This window comes from Xyrauchen texanus, chromosome 4 (assembly GCF_025860055.1).
Source record: "Xyrauchen texanus isolate HMW12.3.18 chromosome 4, RBS_HiC_50CHRs, whole genome shotgun sequence".
Lineage (NCBI taxonomy): Eukaryota > Metazoa > Chordata > Actinopteri > Cypriniformes > Catostomidae > Xyrauchen > Xyrauchen texanus.
Window position 1 is genome coordinate 1,848,803 of NC_068279.1, and position 21,729 is coordinate 1,870,531.

The window sequence follows — 21,729 nt, forward strand, 5'->3', positions numbered from 1 at the left end:
CTCCTCACGGATGACTGAGCTCCTCACCCTATCTCTAAGGGAGAAGCCCGCCACCCTTCTGAGGAAGCCCATTTCGGCCACTTGTACTCGTGACCTAGTTCTTTCGGTCATGACCCAGCCTTCATGACCATAGGTGAGGGTAGGAACGAAAACTGACCGGTAGATCGAGAGCTTTGCCTTCCGGCTCTCTTTTCGTGACAACAGTGAGATAGAGCGAGTGCAATACCGCCCCGCTGCCCCGATTCTCCGGCCAACCTCCCGCTCCATTGTCCCCTCACTCGTGAACAAGACCCCGAGGTACTTGAACTCCTTCACTTGGGGCAATACCTCCTTCCCTACCCGGAGTACGCACTCCATCGGTTTCCTGCTGAGAATTACCAAACAAATAATTTATTCGTTTGGTAATTTATTTAATTTAATACAGGGGATTTTACCGGCATAGTTTCAAAAGTAAACAAAACTATAATTTTATAGAATTGGGATGTTAGTGTTCCAAAAAAAATAAATCACACTGATGTTTTTCTCCTAGTATTGTGTATTTATTTTTAATTTAAAACATCTTCGATGTGTTTTTTGTATTGTGGGTTAATTTAGTGACTGCCATCTATTATTTTGAATAGTGTGGAAAAGCAACTTTAATGAATAAACGGATGTCTACCGCGATTAAATTAATTGTAAATAGTCGCCATTCATTTGTTCTCCTTGTCACTTGTTGATGACCGGTGCATGATACGAGATATTTATGTTGCACTCCATGATGCAGATGTGTTTCCAGCGTCGGATCTGTAATGTTTGTATGCTGTATGTTAATGTTTACCCCACTCAGGCTGATAGTATGACAGCATATTAACGGCCTTCTTCTTTAGATGCTTCAGGAGTTCTGATGGCAACCTCTGATTCATTTGTAACACCTCCTGAAGTCAGAAATACAGACAAAGCATTTAATACCAGCATTAAGTATCAGCAGCCCATTACTTAATGTTAGCACATGTTTCATAAATACAAAAATACTCATTTCTGACACATTTTCTCAGACGTTCAAGCAGTGCTTATCCACCCAACAGACCAGACTGAACTGTCGTATAGAGTGTTTGTGGTGTAACTGCACCTGTTCAGGGGGCATCTGTCTCATCAGTCTCTCCTCAGACAGTCCCAGAACAGTGTTGTGATGTTCACTGAGATCAGAGCAGCAGTCTAACTGTCTCACACACTGACCCAGCAGCAGACATCGCTCTAATGTGCTGAAGAACTGCAGGAACAAACATAAACGAGTGAAACAATATTCAAGTTTCATGGGATAAGACGAGCATTTATGTTTTCTATAACATGATTACAGAAGCCTCTTAAACAAACATAACGACGTGCACATTGTACTAATAATAACGTGCTGCGCATTGCTTTGGATGAAATATATTAGAGTTGGATTATATATACAGTTTGGGCACTATAATGTCCCTCTATAAGGGTGGAGTCTTATTAAAATCGACCAGGGTCTTCATTTATTTTTAGGAAGATTTCAAATGCCTTTTATAATATAAGTTTTATTGTTATTAAACTGAGGAAATCTATTATAAAAATACAAATGTTTACAACTATAATTATCCCCCAAAAAAAGAGAAAAATTGTGAAATATGTTTGCAACACCTGGTCCACCAAAAAAAAAAAAAAACACAGACTCCGGAGCGACCAGCGGTCCTGCTACTGGTCAACCCGGTCTGGGCTGGTGTACCAGTGGTCGGACCGCCGGTCGCTCGTGCGTCTAAAGCTGCGTACACACTGCCAGCGACTTTATCGCTGCAGGTCGCCAGTGGCTGGCGGTGAAGTCGCTAGTGGGCGTTCCCACTACTGGTTGCCTAGTAACGTTTATAAATGACATTCACGGATGTCATTCCATTGCTGTTGACAGCGAATCTCTTTTCTTGCCGCTAAAAACAAACATTTTGGAGGGAAAAGACTAAATCTAAATGGAATCAGTACATAAAATGCTTTATATCAAAGATGAGCGAGAAACAAGGCGTGCTGTTTGCCAGAGCGGCTGTTTATCTCCGGCGAAAATGCAAATGCCGGTCTGTCTGGGTCCACAAAATCCCCGCGATCTCAGATACACCTTTCCACACAGTATTTTTCTTAAAAATGTCCTTGTACGTGGGAAGAGACATATCATAGAGCACTGGAAAATTTCTAACAGCAAGAATTAGCCTTTCATCCATCTTTCCATTACTGCAAGAGCTGAGAGAGAGAGAGAGAGAGAGAGAGAGAGAGAGAGAGAGAGAGAGAGGATCACGTGAGCTGTCCCGTCTTCTCTCCTATTGGCTGTCGCTTCCGTAAGTCGCTCCAAAGTTGAACTTTTCTCAACTTTGTCGCGTCGCTGGACACGCCCACATCTAGCGCCAACGGTCGCGACAGCTCGTGTCGCCGGAAGTCGCTGTGCTCGCATTGAAAATGAATGGTATGGAGTCGCCGTCGCGCGCGATGTCGCTGGCAGTGTGTACGCACCTTAAAGCTGCCTACACACCACCAGCGACTTTGTCGCTGCAGGTTGCCAGTGGCTGGCGGTGAAGTCGCTAGTGGGCGTTCCCATTACTGGTTGCCAAGTAACGTTTATAAATGACATTCACGGATGTCATTCCATTGCTGTACGTTTATTCACCATATCTGATCATTTATATGGTTTTGTTTGCTGTCATACATGCAACTCATCTTCAAAACAAATCATGTAATAGTTAATTTTACAGACTGTTTGATTATTTAAACCTACTTGGAATCCCCGCGATCTCAGATACACCTTTCCACGCGGTATTTTTCTTACAAATGTCCTTGTACGTGGGAAGAGACATATCATAGAGCACTGGAAAACTGCTAACAGCAAGAATTAGCCTTTCATCCAGGAGCTAAGAGAGAGAGAGAAGGATCACGGGAGCTCACCCGTCTTCTCTCCTATTGGCTGTCGCTTCCGTAAGTCGCTCTTCATTTGAATATAGTTGAAGTTGTCTCAAATTTGTCGTGTCGCTGGACACGCCCACATCTAGTCGCCAACGGTCGCGACAGCTCGTGTCGCCGGAAGTCGCTGTGCTCTCATTGAAAATGAATGAGATGGTATCGCTGACAGAGTGTACGCAGCTCAAGTATTTTCTAGTGGAAAAAGTTTTCGCGTCGCCGCTCTCTCGACCCGTGTAGGCCTCGGGTCTTAGGTGCCCCGCCCGCGGACTCGGCGCACCTACGTCAGCTGGGCTCCGGACTGCTGGTCCACCACAATACTTATACAATATTTACAGTGTAAAAATGATTTCTATTAATTGCTCAAAAACGACGACTGTCCCACAGTTGTGGCGTCATTTCCACCCCACCAAACGATTATGCCCCTAATAAGGCTTTTTGAAAAATCAAGGGTGAGGAGATTTTTAAGAGGCATCATATCCAAACTACGCAGAAAGTGTGAAAATATTGTTTTTATTGTGTGTATTTAGGATTCATAAAATATACGTGAAAGTACCAGAAGTTGAAGAAACACCCATATAAAAATAATGTATATATATATATATTTACCTTCTCGTCTGCATTGGAGTCTTTACTGAAGCGATGCTCCTGGACGATCTCTTGAAGAACCCGATGAAGACTCTCCACTCGCAGCCAACCCAACCTCTGTGTGTGCAACTCACGCTCGGCCTGCAAAGACCCATAGACACGGAAATATATGACAAACCAACATGTTTGTTGGTTTCTACATATGTCTGTGCGATACGTGTAAAGTTATAAAATCTTAAGACCAGTACAGCACTTTAAATATTAAAAGCGAGTATTGACGCTGACTAGCACCCCTGGAGTCGCGGGTTTGAATCCTGAGTGACTCCAGTCAGGTCTCCTAAGCAACCAAATTGGCCCGGTTGCTAGGGAGGGTAGTCACATGGGGTAACCTCCTCGTAGTGGTGATTAGTGGTTCTCGCTCTCAATGGGGCGTGTGGTGAGTTGTGTGTGGATCGTGGAGAGTAGCATGAGCCTCCACATGCTGTGAGTCTCCGCGGTGTCATGCACAACGAGTCACGTGATCAGATGCGCGGATTGACGGTCTCAGAAGCGGAACTGAGACTCGTCCTCCGCCACCCGGATTGGGGCGAGTAACCACACCGCCACGAGGACCTACTAAGTACACATTTGCATTAAAAATTACTGAATCACTCTAAGGTAGAGGGACAGTTCACCAAACATTTTTAATTCTCTCATCATTTACTCGCCCTCATGCCATCCCAGATGTGTGTGACTTTTTTCTTCTGCAGAACACAAATGAAGATTTTAGAAGAATACTTCAGCTCTGTAGGTCCTTACAATGCAAGCGAATGGTGACCAGAATTTTGAAGGTCCAAAAATCACATAAAGGCAGCATAAATGTAATCCATAAAACTCCAGTGGTTTAATCCATGCCTTCAGAAGCCAAATGATAGGTGTGGGAGAGAAAAAGTTCAATATTTAAGTTATTTTACCTTCAATTTCACCATATTCTTTTGTTTTTGGTGATTAATATTCTTTGTGCATTTCGCCACTGACCAGGCAGGGAGAATTTATAGTAAAAAAGGACTTAAATATTGATCTGCTTCTCACCCACACCTATCATATCACTTCTAAAGACATGGATTAAACCACTCTTGTCTTTTGGATTACTTTTATGCTGCCTTTATATGCTTTCTGGAGCTTCAACTTTCTAGTCACCATTCACTTGCATTGTTTGGACCTACAGAGCTGAAATATTCTTCTAAAATTTTAATTTGTGTTCTGCAGCAGAAAGAAAGTCAAACACATCTGGGATGACATGAGGGTGAATAAATGATGAGAGAATTTACATTTTTGGGTGCACTGTCCCTTTAAGTATGTGAGTGGCGTTGCTGAAAATTCTGTTAATTGTTAATAGAACATTTCCAAAAGGTTATCTTATATTTATTTAAAAGTAAAACTTTTACAAAAACCAAACAGATATATGTCACTCCTAAGACTTAAGTTTTCTTCAAATCAAAGTTTGAATAGAGTCTACAGTTTATGTTAAGTCAATTGGTCTTAATTAATTTTCATTTTTGGGTGAACTGTCCCTTTAACGAACTGCTCCAACTGTTTCAAATATCATAATAAACGAATCACTGGTTACAAAGGGTGAATGCAGTAATCGGGTCCAACCTTCTCAAGATCTCTCCTGAGGTGCTGTGTGAGTCCGGTTCGGTCCACATGCTGGGAAAGAGTTGCCAGTAATTTACAGAATAAAGGGTTCTGGATCAAATCACCTTCTGTCATCTGGCACAGGGGGAAAGCGGCTAAAACTAAAGGTACAAAAAGTGATTAATTATGGTCCAGTGAGGGTGGAAAGTCACATGAGAATCCAACATGCAACAGTAATTGGTGGAAATAAAATATAATATCAAAACTACTGAGAAATAGAGGCAAAAACTTTCAGATATTCAAACCTTGTTGATGTAAACTATCTCCTTTACCCAAAGATGAGACAAACACGGTATCGCTTCTCTGGGACATCGCGGTATCTGCGACGTGTTAAATTGTCAGTAAGAAACAATAACAGAATTGAATAAAAATACAATTTGTATATTTAAATATATAACATAATAAAACAAAAGCAGTCATTCACGTCTGCGCGTTAATCGCTGCGTTTAGTTGCTCGTTTCACGCTGTACAATCGGTAAAATTTCAAACAATTATTTTATTTATTATGATAACAAATCACCTTTTGTAGCTTTGTTACGTTGTTGACACTCTTTTCGCTTTTACCGCCAGGATGTTTTTGAGTGATCCGGTGCGCATGCGTAAGGTGGAGCGTGATGATTGGCCCACCGCGCACAATGACGTCATTTGAACTCGTGAATTAGCCAATCAACATGTTTTCTTCTTCTTCTTCTTGCTGTTTTACGGCGGTTCGCAAACCCATTGGCGCATTACCGCCATCTATCGCCCATTTGGACCATCGACACTATTCACAATCACACCTAATTTCCTAACACCTTCGGGGCTGCAGCTAACACACGTAGCCCCTAAAAAAAATATATAATAGCTAAATAAAACTAGCCATGAACTTTCCAGATAATTCATGATATTGATCTTTTATTACTTCCTATTTGTCGCTTTAACAAATTAGTTAATGTAAGCTGTTCTTCCTTTCTGCTTAACTCTTTCTTTCTACTCTACATTTCCTCCACTGATTCACTGACTCCACACACTTCACCTAATCCTGTTGGATGTTTGCTTATTAAGTATAATGTACTGTTCAGCCCTGTATGACCCAACATTAGTCATGTTATTATATTCTCTTCACTCCTCCCTCCTGATAACCTACCATTTCCTACTGCTGGTTGAATTGCATACAAATGTCTGCCTTTTCTTTCATTCTCCCATTGCTGTTGCCATATGTTATTTATTTTCTTTTTGATTATTGATTTTATCTCTGATCTACTAAAAGACACTTGTATATCCACTGTTTCCCTCTCTAATTGCCTTTTTAGCCAATGTATCCGCCTCTTCATTTCCTTTCAAACCCATCGGAACATGCATATTATTCTGCAGTAATGAATATAAATCCTGAAGAATCTCTATAACCAAATCCTGTCTTGTATCAGATTGCTGAACACTCAACACTGGGCAGTGGCATGACCCATCACAGTACTGGCGGCAAAGTTAATATTGATGTATATCTATACTCCTCTAATCCCATACCTTTAACTAAATCTCCAACAACCCAACCAATACTGGTGCATTTACTTTTCCCATGTTCCCAACTAGGACGCACTACCTTTTTTGCTGGGTGATTTAGGCGTTTGCCCAATACAACCTTATTAAATGCTATCTTCTTAAATTTAGAGGCATGCACCCATTTCAACTTGAACAGCTGAAACTGGAGATGTTAAATATGCTCCACGAGGGGGCCTGGGTATCTCAGCAAGTATTGACGCTGGCTATCACCCCTGGAGTCACAAGTTTGAATCCAGGGAGTCCTGAGTCACTCCAGCTAGGTCTCCTAAGCAACCAAATTGGCCCGGATGCTAGGGAGGGTAGAGTCAAATGAGGTCACCTCCTGTGGTCACTATAATGTGATTTGCCCTTAGTGGGGTGCGTGGTGAGTTGTGCATGGATGCCATAGAGAATAGCATGAAACCTCCACACGCACTAGGTCTCCACGGTAACATACTCAACAAGCCACATGATAAGATTGATGGTCTACAGACGCGGAGGCAACTGAGATTCGTCCTCCGCCACCCGGATTGAGGCGAGTCACATCGCCACCACAAGGGCGGCTGTGGCTCAGGTGGTAGAGTGGGTCGGCCACCAATCGCAGGTTTGGCGGTTTGATTCCCAGCCCACATGACTCCACATGCCGAAGTCTCCTTGGGCAAGACACTGAACCCCAAGTTGCCTCCAATGGCAGACCATTTATTAAGAAATACTTATTCTTTCTGAAAAGTATGTACTGATGGTTCAAAAGACTCTGATTCTAGGCGTATAGCTGCAGTAGTGTTCATTCCTCATTTCAAATAAAAAAATTTGTTATAAGGATATCAAATCATTTATCAGTTTATACAACAGAGATGATAGCAGTTCAGTTGGCTTTACAGTGGGTGGAAGAAATCCATCCTCTAAATGTAGTGATTTGTTCTGACTCTTATTCGGCGCTTACAAGTTTAATGAGTGTTAAATCCTCATCTAGGCAAGATATTGTATTGGATATTCTCCAGAGTTTGTTCAGTATACATCAGAATAATACTGTTTTATGGGTACCTACTGATGTTGGAGTGGAGTGGATAATATGGCTAAGCAAGCTCTTACACATTCCATAATTGACATCAGTGGACTATTAAGTAAATCTGAAGTCAAAGGATTAATTAAAGAGGCTGCTGAGGGGATGTGGCCAGAGAACTGGGACAAGGAAGTAAAGGGATGACATATATTCAATATTCACAGACAAGTTGGTCATGAGAGGAGTAATTAAGGCAATAGGTCAGGTCTGGAAGCAGACAAACTGGCTAATCCGAATGTCTGCTAGCTGCCTTAAGACGTGACACAGGTCACATGAACTACAACACATAGAGACTGTATCACCTACATATCATGTAAAGACTGCGTCTGTTCACCGAACTATCAAACACAAACCCCTCACTAAATCATTTGAAAAAAATGTGATTAAATGTGACATCTCAGATCATTACCTCGTCTCTTGTATGCTACGATCATCTAATGGCACTCAATCTACACCACGCTATCGTTCAGATAGAACTATTCTTTTGACCACTAAATAGAGCTTCACTTATAATCCTCCAGAATTGTCTCACATACTCAGTGAGCCAAAAAGTCTAGAAGAACTTGATGTAATAACAGAAAATGTAAATACAGTCTTCTCTCACACTCTTGATATTGTCGCCACCCCCATTGATTTAAGAAAATGAAAGAAATAAGCCCTGCACCATGGTACAATGATCACAATCATGCTCTCAAGAGAGCAGCTCGGAAAATGAAGAATACAAAATTAGAGGTATTTTGTGGTGCATGGAAGGATAGTGTCTTTAGCTACAGACAGGCACTATAAACTACAAGGTCAGCATATTTTAGCAAACTCATAGAAAACATCCACAACAATCCTAGGTGTTTATTCAGTACTGTGGATAAATTGGTTAGGAATAAAGCCTTTACTGAACCAGATATTCCGTCACAGCACAATAGTGACAATTTCATGAATTTATTTACTGATTGTGGCAGTGGGGCGTGGTCAAGTGCCCATCCGGGAGAGAAAAGCGGTAAGGGCGCTTACACCTGAGCTAAATTATGTCTAACACCTGTCTCTAATTTCAGTGAGTACGAGGAGAGCGGCATAAAAAGGCAGCGAGAGGGCCCCACGGGGGAGAGAGATGACAAGCGAACTCAGTGTTTGGCATTGTATTGTATGTGTGATAGTTGTACGAAGCAAAAGGGAATTAAAAACCTTACCTTGTGGTGAAGACCTGTTTCCTGTCCTCCTTCTTTGGGAAGTATTACACTGGTGCCGAAACCGGGAATTTAAAAGGAAACATGGAAAGTGGTCGCCCCATAGAGTCCTCCCAGCTGGCAGAAGTCCTCCAGTCCCTCGCGACGCTGCATCAAGGCCACCAACAATCCCTGCTTGAGCTCCGGCAAGACCAAGATCGCCGGTTTTTCAAAATCATGCGGGCTCAGGCAGAGGACCGGCTCGCCATCCGGAGCCTCCTCAGCCAGGAGGATGCGTCAGCCACAACCGCGACCCCGGACACCCGCGCTACGCTGCCCCCCCCATGCTACAGAAGATGGGGGCAGCAGATGATCCTGAGGCCTTCCTCGATTTGTTTGAGCGCTCAGCAGAAATCTGGGGCTGGCCCCACGAACAGTGGGCAGCCCGCCTGATTCCCCTCCTGTCCGGGGAAGCTCAACTTGCGGCACAGCAGCTGCCGGCGACGAACCTCCTGGCCTACACCGATCTGAAGAGGTCTATTCTGCAGCGGGTCGGTCGGAGCCCGGAAGAGAATCGCCAGCTATTCCGGGGTATGAAACTAGGAATGTCCGATCGCCCGTTCGCGTTTGCTCAACGGCTCTGGGACGCCTGTCGGAGGTGGCTGCTCGCGGGGGACCGCGACGTCGAGGGAGTAATCGACCAGGTGGTACTGGAACAGTTCATTCAACGGCTGCCTCGGAAGACGTCGGGGTGGGTCCAGTGCCATCGCCCGGCGTCGCTGGAGGAAGCTGTTCGGTTGGCGGAGGACCACTTGGCGGCGATCCCGAGGGCGGACGAGCCCTCTTCTTCTTCGTCTCTCTCTCTTTCCCCTTCCCTTGTGTCTGCCCCTGCCCTCGCCCCTTCCCCATGTTCTCTCCTTCTGTTCTCTCCCCAGGGCCCGTTCCTGCCCTGCGCAGGCGTGGAGGGTTCCAGAGACCAGCTTCCCGGCCTTGGGAGAATGTACCCTCCCATTCAGCCGCTCTCCTCCTCAGGTGGGGGCGCTCGCCAGCACAAGTGCGGCCGCAACGCCTGGGCCAGCCTGTTGGAGGTGCGGAGACCCGGACCACTTCCGGGATCAGTGTCCGCTGATGGAAGTGGGGACGGTGGTGCGGGTCTCCGATGTCCCGCAGGCTGCCCCCTATCGGGCTGGAGCATACCGGATTCCGGTAAGGATCAGGGGTATTTACCAAGCTTTGCTGGATACCGGCTGCAATCAGACCACCATCCACCAATGCTTGGTTCAACCCGGGGCTTTGGGTTTAGCTAAACTGGTGAGGGTGAGGTGTGTGCATGGGGATGTTCACAAGTATCCCATGGTGACTTTGGCGATTAAATTCAGGGGAAAAAACATAGTGTGGAGGCAGCGGTTAGTTCCGCCTCACCCATCCACTAATCTTGGGTACTGATTAGCTGAATTTTAAAGATATTTTAGAGGGTATTTGTGCAGATGGGTCCTGCATAAAGAAGTGTGTGGTGTGCGATGCTTTGGCGGGGAGGCAGAGCGGGACCATCCTCGGCTGCTTCGGAATGACGAGGGAAGGGGCGAGGTGGCGCCCCTCCTCTCAGGGAATTCCCTGAGGGGACTTCCCTCTAGAGCAGTCGCGGGACGAAACCCTTAAACATGCTCTTGACCAAGTGAGAGTAATTGATGGTCAACAGCTCGGCCGGGCATCGCCATTGCATACCGATACTTTGCCATGATTAGAGATCGGTTATATAGAGTGACACAGGACGCTCAAACAAAGGAGGAAGTAACACAATTATTGATTCCACGGAGCCGCCGGGAAATGGTTTTCCAGGTGGCTCACTATAATCCTATGGCCGGTCACCTAGGGGAACGGAAAACACTTCTCCGTCTAATAGCCCGTTTCTATTGGCCGGGCATTGGCGGTGACGTCCGCAGGTGGTGTGCGGCGTGCGGCGTGCCTTGAATGTCAGCTGGTAAACCCACCGGCCACCCCAAAAGCGCCATTGCGCCCTCTACCATTAATCGAGGTCCCCTTCGAAAGAATTGGGATGGACCTCGTCGGGCCATTAGAACGGTCAGCACGCGGACATCGCTTCGTATTAGTCCTAGTGGATTACGCGATGCGATCTCCGGAAGCAGTGCCTCTGAGCAACATCTCCGCACGTAGTGTTGCAGGGGCACTCTTCAAGATAATCTCCGGGTCGGAATTCGAAAGAAATCCTCACCGCATCAAGGCACGACTTTTATGTCACGTAACACTCGCGAACTTTACGAGCTCTTAGGCATTAAATCGATTCAGCACTAGCGTTTACCATCCGCAGACTGATGGCCTAGTGGAACGATTTAATAAAACGCTCAAGAACATGATTCAGTAAATTGCAGTACCCGATGACGCTAGAAATTGGGATAAGTGGCTAGACCCCCTGTTGTTTGCAGTACGAGAGGTCCCACAAGCCTCCACAGGGTTTTCCCCATTTGAGCTGCTGTACGGGCGACGCCCCCGCGGTGTCCTTGACGTCATCCGCGAAGCTTGGGAGGAGGGACCTTCTAATAGCAAAAATGAAATTCAGTTCGTTCTCGATCTTAGAGCAAAACTCCACACACTGGGGCGACTAACACAGGAGAATTTAACACACTCCGCTTACTTGTGGAGACCACCTCTCACCGCGTCAACTCACAGAGGTTTCTGAATTACAAAAGGAATTTGCGGATGTGTTCTCCCCTCTACCGGGCCGTACAGACATCATACAGCACCACATCGAGACCGAGCCGGGCGCGGTGGTGCGTTGCCGCCCCTATCGCTTACCCGAACATAAAAAGAAAACAGTACGGGAGGAATTAGATGCGATGCTTGATATGGGCGTAATAGAGGAATCCCACAGTGATTGGTCCAGCCCGGTTGTTCTTGTTCCCAAGAGTGATGGGTCTGTTCGATTCTGTGTGGATTACAGAAAAGTCAACGCAGTGTCTAAATTTGATGCGTACCCAATGCCCCGTGTTGATGAACTGCTCGATCGGTTAGGTACTGCTCGATTTTATTCGACCTTGGATTTAACAAAGGGTTATTGGCAGATCCCCTTGACACCAATGTCCCGTGAGAAAACAGCCTTCACTACGCCGTTTGGATTACACCAATTTGTGACGCTTCCTTTCGGTTTGTTTGGGGCTCCGGCCACGTTTCAGCGCCTCATGGATCGGATCCTCAGACCACACACCGCGTACGCCGCTGCCTATTTAGATGATATAATAATTTATAGCAATGATTGGCAGCGGCACATGCAACATCTGAGGGCCGTCCTGAGATCGCTGCGGTGGCGGGGCTCACAGCAAACCCTAAGAAGTGCGCGATTGGGCGTGTGGAGGTACGGTATCTGGGGTTCCACTTGGGTCATGGCCAGGTGCGTCCCCAAATTTGATAAGACCGCGGCGATTGCGACTTGCCCTAGACCTAAGACCAAAAAGGGGGTGAGGCAGTTCCTGGGGCTGGCTGGCTATTATAGAAGGTTTGTGCCTAATTATTCGGACGTCACCAGCCCGCTGACTGACCTCACTAAAAAGGGGGCTCCAGATCCGGTCCAGTGGTCGGAGCAGTGCCAACAGGCGTTTATGCAGATTAAAGCCGCACTTTGTGGGGGGCCGCTTCTTCATGCACCTGACTTCTATCTCCCTTTTTTATTACAGACGGACACTTCAGACAGAGGGCTGGGGGCCATACTCTCGCAGGTGGTGGAGGCGGAGGAGTGCCCGGTGCTGTACATTAGCCGTAAGCTCTCCTTAAGGGAGACTAAGTACAGCACCGTGGAGAAGGAGTGTTTGGCCTTCAAGTGGGCGGTCCTCACCCTCCGTTACTACCTGCTGGGGCGGGCCTTCACCCTCTGCTCGGATCACGCCCCGCTGCAGTGGCTCCATCGCATGAAAGATACTAACGCCCGGATCACCCATTGGTACCTGGCTCTCCAGCCCTTTAAATTCAAGGTGGTCCACAGACCGGGGGTGCAGATGGCTGTCGCCGACTTCCTCTCCAGAAATGAGGGGGGGGGAGTGGTAGGCAGGCCGGATGACGCCCCGGCCTGAGTCGGGCGGTGGGGGTATGTGGCAGCGGGGGCGTGGTCAAGCGCCCGTCCGGGAGAGAAAAGCGGTAAGGGCGCTTACACCTGAGCTAATTTATGTCTAACACCTGTCTCTAATATCAGTGAGTACGAGGAGAGCGGCATAAAAAGGCAGCGAGAGGGCCCCACAGGGGAGAGAGATGACAAGCGAACTCAGTGTTTGGCATTGTATTGTATGTGTGATAGTTGTACGAAGCAAAAGGGAATTAAAAACCTTACCTTGTGGTGAAGACCTGTTTCCTGTCCTCCTTCTTTGGGAAGTATTACACTGATAAAATAGAAATCATCAGAAATAAAATTGGAATTATGCAAACATCTGGCATTGCACCTCCACACACACACACATACACACACAGACACATAAACACACACACACACACACAAATACACAAACACACAGATACATACACACACACACACACACACACACACATATACACAAACACACAGATACATATACACAAACACAAACACACAGACACACTCACACACACATACACAAACACACAGACATATACACACACACACATACACACACACACACACACACACACACACACACACAGAAACACACAAATATATAAACACATACACACACATAAACACACTCATATACACATATGTTGGTCTACCTATCATTATGAGGACTTTCCATAGACATAATGACTTTTATACTGTATAAACTATAGATTCTATCCTCTAAACCTAACCCTACCCCTAAACCTAACCCTCACAGAAAACCTTCTGCATTTTTACATTTTCAATAAAACATTGTTTAGTATGATTTTTAAGCGATTTGAATTATGGGGACACTACAAATGTCCTCATAAATCACATTTATAGCATAATACCCTTGTAATTACTAATTTGTAACTTACAAAATTGTCCTCGTAAATCACAAAAACACGCACACACACACATATAAACACACACTCACATTCACACATACATAACACTCATATACACTCACACACATATATACACACATACATACACACACACACACACACACACACATATACACAAACACACACACAGACATACACACACACACACACACACACATACACAAACACACAGACATATACACACACACACATATATACACACACACACACACACACACAGAAACACACAAATATATAAACACATACACACACATATATAAACACACACTCACATACACACATACATAACACTCATATACACGCACACACATATATACACACACATACAAACAAACACACACATATACACAGAAACACACAAATATATAAACACATACACACACATATATAAACACACACTCACATACACACGTATATAAACACACACTCACATTCACACATACATAACACTCATATACACGCACACACATATATACACACACATACAAACACACACACACACACACATATACACAGAAACACACAAATATATAAACACATCACACACATATATACACACACACACTCACATACACACGTATATAAACACACACTCACATACGCACATACATAACACTCATATACACGCACACACATATATACACACACATACAAACAAACACACACATATACACAGAAACACACAAATATATAAACACATACACACACATATATAAACACACACTCACATTACACACGTTATATAAGACTTACACACTCACATTTCTGCACTATACATAACACTCATATACTATCGCACACACATATATACACACATACATACAAACAAACACACACACACACACATATACACAGAAACACACAAATATATAAACACATACACACACATAAACACACACATATACACACACATACACACATACATAACACTCATATACACGCACACACATATATACACACGTACACACACACATACATACACACACACACACACACACACATAAACACGCGCGCGCTCATGATCTGATGACGTGGTGCTGCCGTTCGCTCAGCTGCGTGAGAGGATGGCGGACCAGAACAGGCAAACCAAACTCGCTGCAGCCAAGAAAAGGGTGCGTTTTTAGAGTTTTATTTCATTTATTACAATCATTGTATCATAATCCAACTGTTTATTATAACTGAATCAATTGTTTCATCTGTCATGGTGACATTCCACGTCTACCGGTCTCTCGATAAGCGCGGGTCCGGCTGCCAGGACTCCCTGGCGTTCGTGGTTTTCAGGAGAGGTCGGGGATTAAGTGGGGCCTGTGCGAAATAAATCCCACCGCATACATCCTAATTATCATGTGTCCACCTATTCGCATTGGAAAGTTGTGTTTTGAACTATTATAGCCTATAAGTATTACGTTATACGGTTGATCCGTGTCTGTGAGAGAATGGATGACAGTTTAGCATGGGATGCTAATGTTGTTAGCATCTGTGTTTGGCGTCAGTTTCACTCAACAACAAAAAATCTAAAACAGTTAATTAGTTTACCACAATCTAAAATTTTACTTCGTACTTTTATTTAATGTTAAAGTGCAGTTTGTGACTTGATGCCCTTTTAACCAGTTGTTGAGCAATGATGTCTAGATAGGCAGTTCACTATATAGGCAACTCACTAGATGCTCCAAAATGCTGTCTATGTCGACAGCTTCCTAGATGCTTCAAAATGTTGTCAGTGTAGTAGGCAGTGCACAGTGTAAACGACTCCCTAAAATACCCCAGAATGCTGTGTATATGTTCTAGGTAAGCAAGGCAGCCACCAGATGCCCAAAATGTTGACTAGGTAGGCAGTTCACCATGCAAAATGCTGTGTAGATAGGCATCTCAATATATGTTTTAAAACACGTCGGCTGTCCTTAGCACTGTCTGTGTGTCTGTGGTCTGGAATGTCAACTGTGCATCAAGAAATCACTACTGGAATTTAAGTTATGAGGAGGCAGGTCTGTGTCATATGATATCTGATTTAGACCGTCTGTCCCATTACAGCTGGAACACACACTTGTGCAAAGACGCTGTGCTCTCCATATGACAGCATTAGGACAACAGAATTTACTGTTTGTCCTTTGCAGGTCACTGAGTCATATCTGACCGCATCGGTCTGTGTGAGTGTCGCTGGTGCAGTGGAACTTGATGTAGTCATCTCGATTTAGATAACAGACACTTTCACAAGGTGTTTGCACCAGAGCTTGCTTGCATTGTGCCAGAAATGGGACAACTGAGACAAAACAATGTCTGAATTTCATTTCATTAAACAAGGCAAGTGTTATCTGCGCTCAAATGCTGCAGGATATTTTTTTCCGAACTAACGTATACTTTTAACATTTACACTTACACTATCAAGATGTTTCACTAGGGTTTGGCAAATAAGAAGTGTCACAATACTGCTGGTCTCCACTTTCAACATTAGATCTATTGTTTTCACAGTTCAAACCTCAGGAAGTTATTGCCCCAAAGTCTTTTTGTTAAACTAAATGGAGAAGTTAAGTCACACCCCGTTATCTCACATTTACACTCGGTATGGACAAAAGTGCCCAGAGTGTTTAATTTGGACATTTATTTAAATGTCGCCTCAAGCATATGGATGAACCGTAAATTATGTGTTAATAAGTCCCCATTCTGTTGGTCAGTGGATTGTGAGGGGGGTTACTACACTCCATGACCTATATGAGAGTGGAGTGCTGAGATCTTCTGAAAATCTGCTTCATCATTTTGGGATTCCCAGTCTTACCTGCTCTGTACTATTTTTGGGAGTAGCACACCCCCCCTAAAGAGGCAGATACTCTGGGAGGGGTGATTACTGCTTTTGGAAAAGGTCATGAGGCATCAGTGTATTACTCCCTGCTAATTCAGAGTCAGGGGGATGGAGCTTTGACTTCCCTCAAGAGATTTTGGGAGAAATATTTAAACTTTGTGTTGGAGGAAGGAGTGTGTGCTAGGATTCGAATAAATGTAAAGTGTGTATCTAGAGATGCAAGTGGGTGTGTCTTAGATTTTACATTGAAAGATTATATTGGACCCCCTCTAGGTTGTATAGGCTTGGTCTTAAAGACACACCCACCTACGACCTGGTGGTGTGTTGAGATCTGGGTGATGGGGCGATCTGATTTTGGGTGATGGGGCAGTCATCAATGTGGGGAATAGACGCACAGAGAAATGGTTTCTGACCAGTGTGATGATCGCCAGGCAGATTATTTTGAGGGGTTGGAGGTCAGCTGGAGTGCCCCCGTTTTGGGAGTGGTGCACGGAGATGGGGTGGGTGGCGGCTTTTGAGGATGTGTCATTTGGAAGATGGGGTAACTTGGATTTATTTGTTGGGAAATGGGGCAACTTTGGAATTTTTGTAGGGCTCTCGGAGTGGGGCGGTGGAGAGAGTAGTATAGTTTTAAATGTGTATGATTAAATATATATATATATATATTGTTTTTGGGGCTTTTTGTGTGTATATACTCATGTGTGACCACAGAGATGTTTGTTAGGGGTCAGGGTGGAGTTGGGGGATTGGAAGGGGTTTAAATGTTGATTCTATGTGTATATATATATATATATATATATATATATATATATATTATATATATTTTGCTTTTGTTTATTTATTTTAAGAATCAATCAAAAATGTTAATTACAAAAAAAAACGTTTTGATTGAAAGTGTGTTTGCTAAATGTCACTTTTCCTTTGATATATTGTATCATCCAATTCAATGACATTCAGACATTAAGTGGTTTTGTTTAAATTTGTAAGGGTTTATATGAATTGTTTGCCCTCCTTCCAGTAATCGGTTTACAGGTATGAGTAATATTGTAGCTTTTATATAAAGTGTCCTTTAAATGGGATTTTCAATGGCCGATATGAAATGAGCCGATGGCTGATAAACCGCTGATTTATATGCGTTATAGCCTAATACAATTTAATTATAGCATTTGATCTATATTTACTCTGTAAGCAGACTTTTTTCGTAATATATACTTGAAATGTTTTAAAAAGTGTGAAACAGGCATTGTGTTAACATTAGGGAGAGCTAACACCTCTGTTAACACTGATAATCTTCTAATGGCCTAATCTTGGCTAATTTATCAGTCTGTTGCTAACTACATCAACACTCTAGCCAAAAACATCAGTTAAGCTCTGTTCTGTGTGTTTAACATTTCTGCATATTCACTCTGTAGCTGAAGGAGTTTCAGCAGAAGACTACACCATCTACAGGAAGTGCTGGACCAAAGAAGAAGAGGAAGGTCAAAGGAGAAGGTCAGCCCAACACACCTGCTGACAGACTCTCGCCAGACAATGTGAGTCAGGTTAAATCTCTTCTACTGTAAATCACCTTCAACATCGGTGCTTCAAGGGCCAAACAGGACGAATATTGACAGTCTGAGCACATAGTTGGGGTCTGATTGTCTTTTGACTGATTGGTCATTGGCGCTTTGCATGGAAAAAGTACAAATTATTATTGAAAGGAGATGCTTAATCTTCTCAAGATGTTGTTTGTCCAGCTCATGAGATGGTTTGCGGATATTGATTAACGTATTTTTATTTGACCATAAATAAATTAAAATAGTAGTTTGATAATTTTTCAAACTCTGGCAAAACTGTTTTTTTTTCTCCAGTGAATTGAATAGGGGAGGTGACTATTAAGCCCACGTACTGTTTTATTTTGACATGTAAAATAGACAAAAAGCAGGCAAAAATATGTTGTTGCGGAGGAAATGCGCACAGTTGTTGGTATCATTTCACTTTTCATTTGGAGCCAATCCAATGTTTCGTTCTTGAGTTATTTGGGAACATGCGCTTCGGTGGTCAGCGTCGATTTTGGAAGTTCCTCCAAAATGTCACTGTTTTTGATGACCTCAAAAAAAAAAAAAGCCAATTATCTGGAGTCAGATTACCAAACCGGCCTAGGAATGATAATTAATTTTTTTCTCGCCCTTTCTCCCTAATTCGGAATGCCCAATGCGCTCTAAGTCCTCGTTGTGGCTAGTGACCCGCCTCAATCCAGGACGGATAGAGGCAACTGAGATTCGACCTCCGTCTGAGACCGTGCGTTACCGCGGAGGCCTAGCTCATGTGGAGGCTTCTCCACGGCATCCACGCACAACTCGCTACACGCCCCACCGAGAGCGAGAACCACATTATAGCGACCACGATGAGGTTACCCCATGTGACTCTATCCTCCCTAGCAACTGGACCAATTTGGTTGCTAAGGAAGCCTGAATGGAGTCACTCAGCACACCCTGGATTCAAACTCGCGACTCTAGTGGTGATAGTCAACGTCAATACTCACCGAGATACCCAGACCTCCTGAATGATAACGGTTTTAAAATAAAGGGATTAATAAAAAAAAAAAAACGCTGATAACTACATTAAGTGAAAATATTTAAGGGTGTGTTCACACTTGTAGTTCGATTCTCTTGGTCCGGACCGAAAATGATACATTTAGTTCTGGTTCGTGTAGCGTTCACACTGGCATTTTTAACACCGAACCTAACGATACAAAACCAAAGGCATCAGGGAAAAGTCACGACCTGATTGGACGGCTTTTATGATGTATGTTATTTGACGGAACTTACCGAACATCCAAAACGATGCTGGAGAAATGTGCTCGTTGGATGTATATACGGTGATATTTTTACCAGCTGAGAACAAATGAGGAGTTAATAAAGTGTGTCAGGAATTCCTCCATTCCCCAAACGATGATATGCTGCAAGGACGGCTGACAGGCGGTTCCGACATCAGTCCCGAACTGTTATGGGAATCATAGCTCCTATGATGAGAAGAACCAGGTATGCTTGAGGTCAATATTAAGCAAATTACTTCCTGTTTTTGGACTGTTTAGACATCTTTAATCCATGTTGCGTTCAGCAATCGAACCGCACCAGAGTTTGTTTGGAAGCAGAACGAGCCCCACTTTTCAGGCGGTCTTGGTCTGCTTGTTTGGTGCGCACCAAGGTTCGGATGACAGGGTTCACACTTGTTCAAATGAACCGCACTAACAGAGCAATCACACCAGAGTTCGTTTTAATCCAACCAACCCTGCCAAGTGTGAACACACCCTGATTTAGTGCTCTGCCTGTAATTATAATCCAGAAATGTAACTTTATTTTCAATTGGTTTTATAAGAATCGGTGCCTTCAAAAAGCCTGTTTGCTCACAGCTTAAAAGCAGAATCATTATTTGGTTTAAACAACAATTACAAACATGCACTGCATGCATTTAAAATGGTTAAATATGCTTTTTATTTTATTAATCAAATATGATGTTTACCTTGACTCTCAATTATTGAGCTTTATTTTCCACTGAGCAAATAACCCATTGAACCTCATATTAAACTGAATTAATTGTCAACTCTACATTTATTTAGTAAAATGTGCATAAAAGCATAGTGGTCTTATTCAGAGCACATGTGGGCTTAAATGTTCTTTATAAGCCCACTCCAGACTTAACACAAATCACAAAGTATCACAAAATATAACACGAGTGTTTAGATAATAAATGAAACTTTTTTTCAGTATTCACTTTAGTGGAAGGCTGTAAACATTTCTATAAGAAAACATGTCAAACTTAGATTTGGGTGGGTTTAATTGGGCCGCTTCCCCTATCAGTTCAGCGAATTATGTCAGGATTATGACACTTTATAATTGAATTATTTGATACCGTTTGAGAAGGTCATGACTGCTGAGATGGGATCAGCCAAAATCATGCCATGTTAGATCATTGATAATCGTTGAATCTGTTGTATATAATGCTTCTCTACGCAACATGAGATTTGTGCCTTTAAATGGGTGATACTCACAACATTTTGGAGTCATTGCAGAGAGTCTGATTACTAAAAGGACTGACTAACGTGCAGCTAGGTAGTTAACCTCAGTTCTACCATCCCATCATCTTGTGTTTCTGTGTTTCTGCCCCCTGTGCACTTCGTTTGTCACTATCACTTGAATTATTCCCTCCTCTCTCTCACTCCTGTGCTGTCACTATCTTCCTCTCCCTTCCCCTGTAGATTGAGAATATTCTCAAAGTTTTGGTGTCTGATGTTGTTAGCGTGACTAATGGAGTTTCTCAACCTCCATTTGTCAACAGCAGTCAGGTGAGCGTCTCGCTGTCACTCCTTACTTCCTGTTTTTCCTGTTTCCTTCCTCTCCTCCTTGAGTTTGGTCCTTTTGTATTCCCCTGCATGCAGTAATATGATACAGAGACGTTTATTCAGTGGTACCGAGGCATCTCTTGGCTTGTTTAGTTGAAATGTTTTGCCATGTTTGCATCATCTGAATGGGGTTTGTTGTTAGCTTCGGTTTTAATTAGGGCTGCACAATTAATCGAAAACTAATCGCTATCGTGCAGCCCTATTTAATCCATATTTGATATGTTAAGGTGTAATAATGATTGTATTTATACATTTTTCTCCACGTAAATGGTAAATGTTCTGCACTTATATAGCGCCTTTTTAACGGTATTCAAATCGCTTTAACTGTGACTAATTCACCCATTCACACACACATTCACACACCAATGACGGCAGAGCTGCTATGTAAGGTGCTAGCCTGCCATTGGGAGCAACTTGGGGTTCAGTGTCTTGCCCAAGGACACTGTGGGCCACGTTTCTCCCCACATTTCAAATGCCCAATTCCCACCAAGGTCCGGTTGCTAGGGAGGGTAGAGTCACATGGGGTAACCTCCTCGTGGTCGCTATAATGTGGTTCTCGTTCTCGGTGGGGCGTGTTGCG

The 21,729-nt window shown here is 43.7% G+C and overlaps 2 protein-coding genes across 16 annotated transcripts in view; one reads left to right on the plus strand and one right to left on the minus strand.

Annotated features, from left to right (window-relative positions):
- haus4 (HAUS augmin-like complex, subunit 4) overlaps positions 1-13,680 on the minus strand; it is an 18,447-nt gene extending 4,767 nt beyond the window's left edge. For 2 of the 5 annotated variants that reach the window (XM_052125505.1, XM_052125501.1), the window contains exons 1-6: positions 5,723-5,923; positions 5,448-5,522; positions 5,164-5,303; positions 3,547-3,666; positions 1,109-1,249; positions 818-914 (exon numbers count right to left, since the gene is read on the minus strand). In XM_052125505.1, the coding sequence (XP_051981465.1) occupies positions 818-914; positions 1,109-1,249; positions 3,547-3,666; positions 5,164-5,303; positions 5,448-5,514 (565 nt within the window). In that variant the 5' untranslated portion in view covers positions 5,515-5,522; positions 5,723-5,923. Of the gene's footprint in view, positions 1-817; positions 915-1,108; positions 1,250-3,546; positions 3,667-5,163; positions 5,304-5,447; positions 5,523-5,722; positions 5,924-13,279 lie in introns of those variants that run through there. The other 3 variants (XM_052125502.1, XM_052125503.1, XM_052125506.1) reach the window with 3 other exon arrangements.
- A 1,295-nt stretch (positions 13,681-14,975) lies between these two features.
- Positions 14,976-21,729, plus strand: part of LOC127642978 (golgin subfamily A member 2-like) — a 32,654-nt gene continuing 25,900 nt past the window's right edge. For 7 of the 11 annotated variants that reach the window (XM_052125467.1, XM_052125471.1, XM_052125468.1 and 4 more), the window contains exons 1-2: positions 14,976-15,080; positions 18,178-18,297. In XM_052125467.1, coding sequence (XP_051981427.1) covers positions 15,033-15,080; positions 18,178-18,297 — 168 coding nt within the window. In that variant the 5' untranslated portion in view covers positions 14,976-15,032. Of the gene's footprint in view, positions 15,081-18,177; positions 18,298-21,005; positions 21,093-21,729 lie in introns of all 11 variants that reach the window. The other 4 variants (XM_052125473.1, XM_052125474.1, XM_052125475.1 and 1 more) reach the window with 1 other exon arrangement.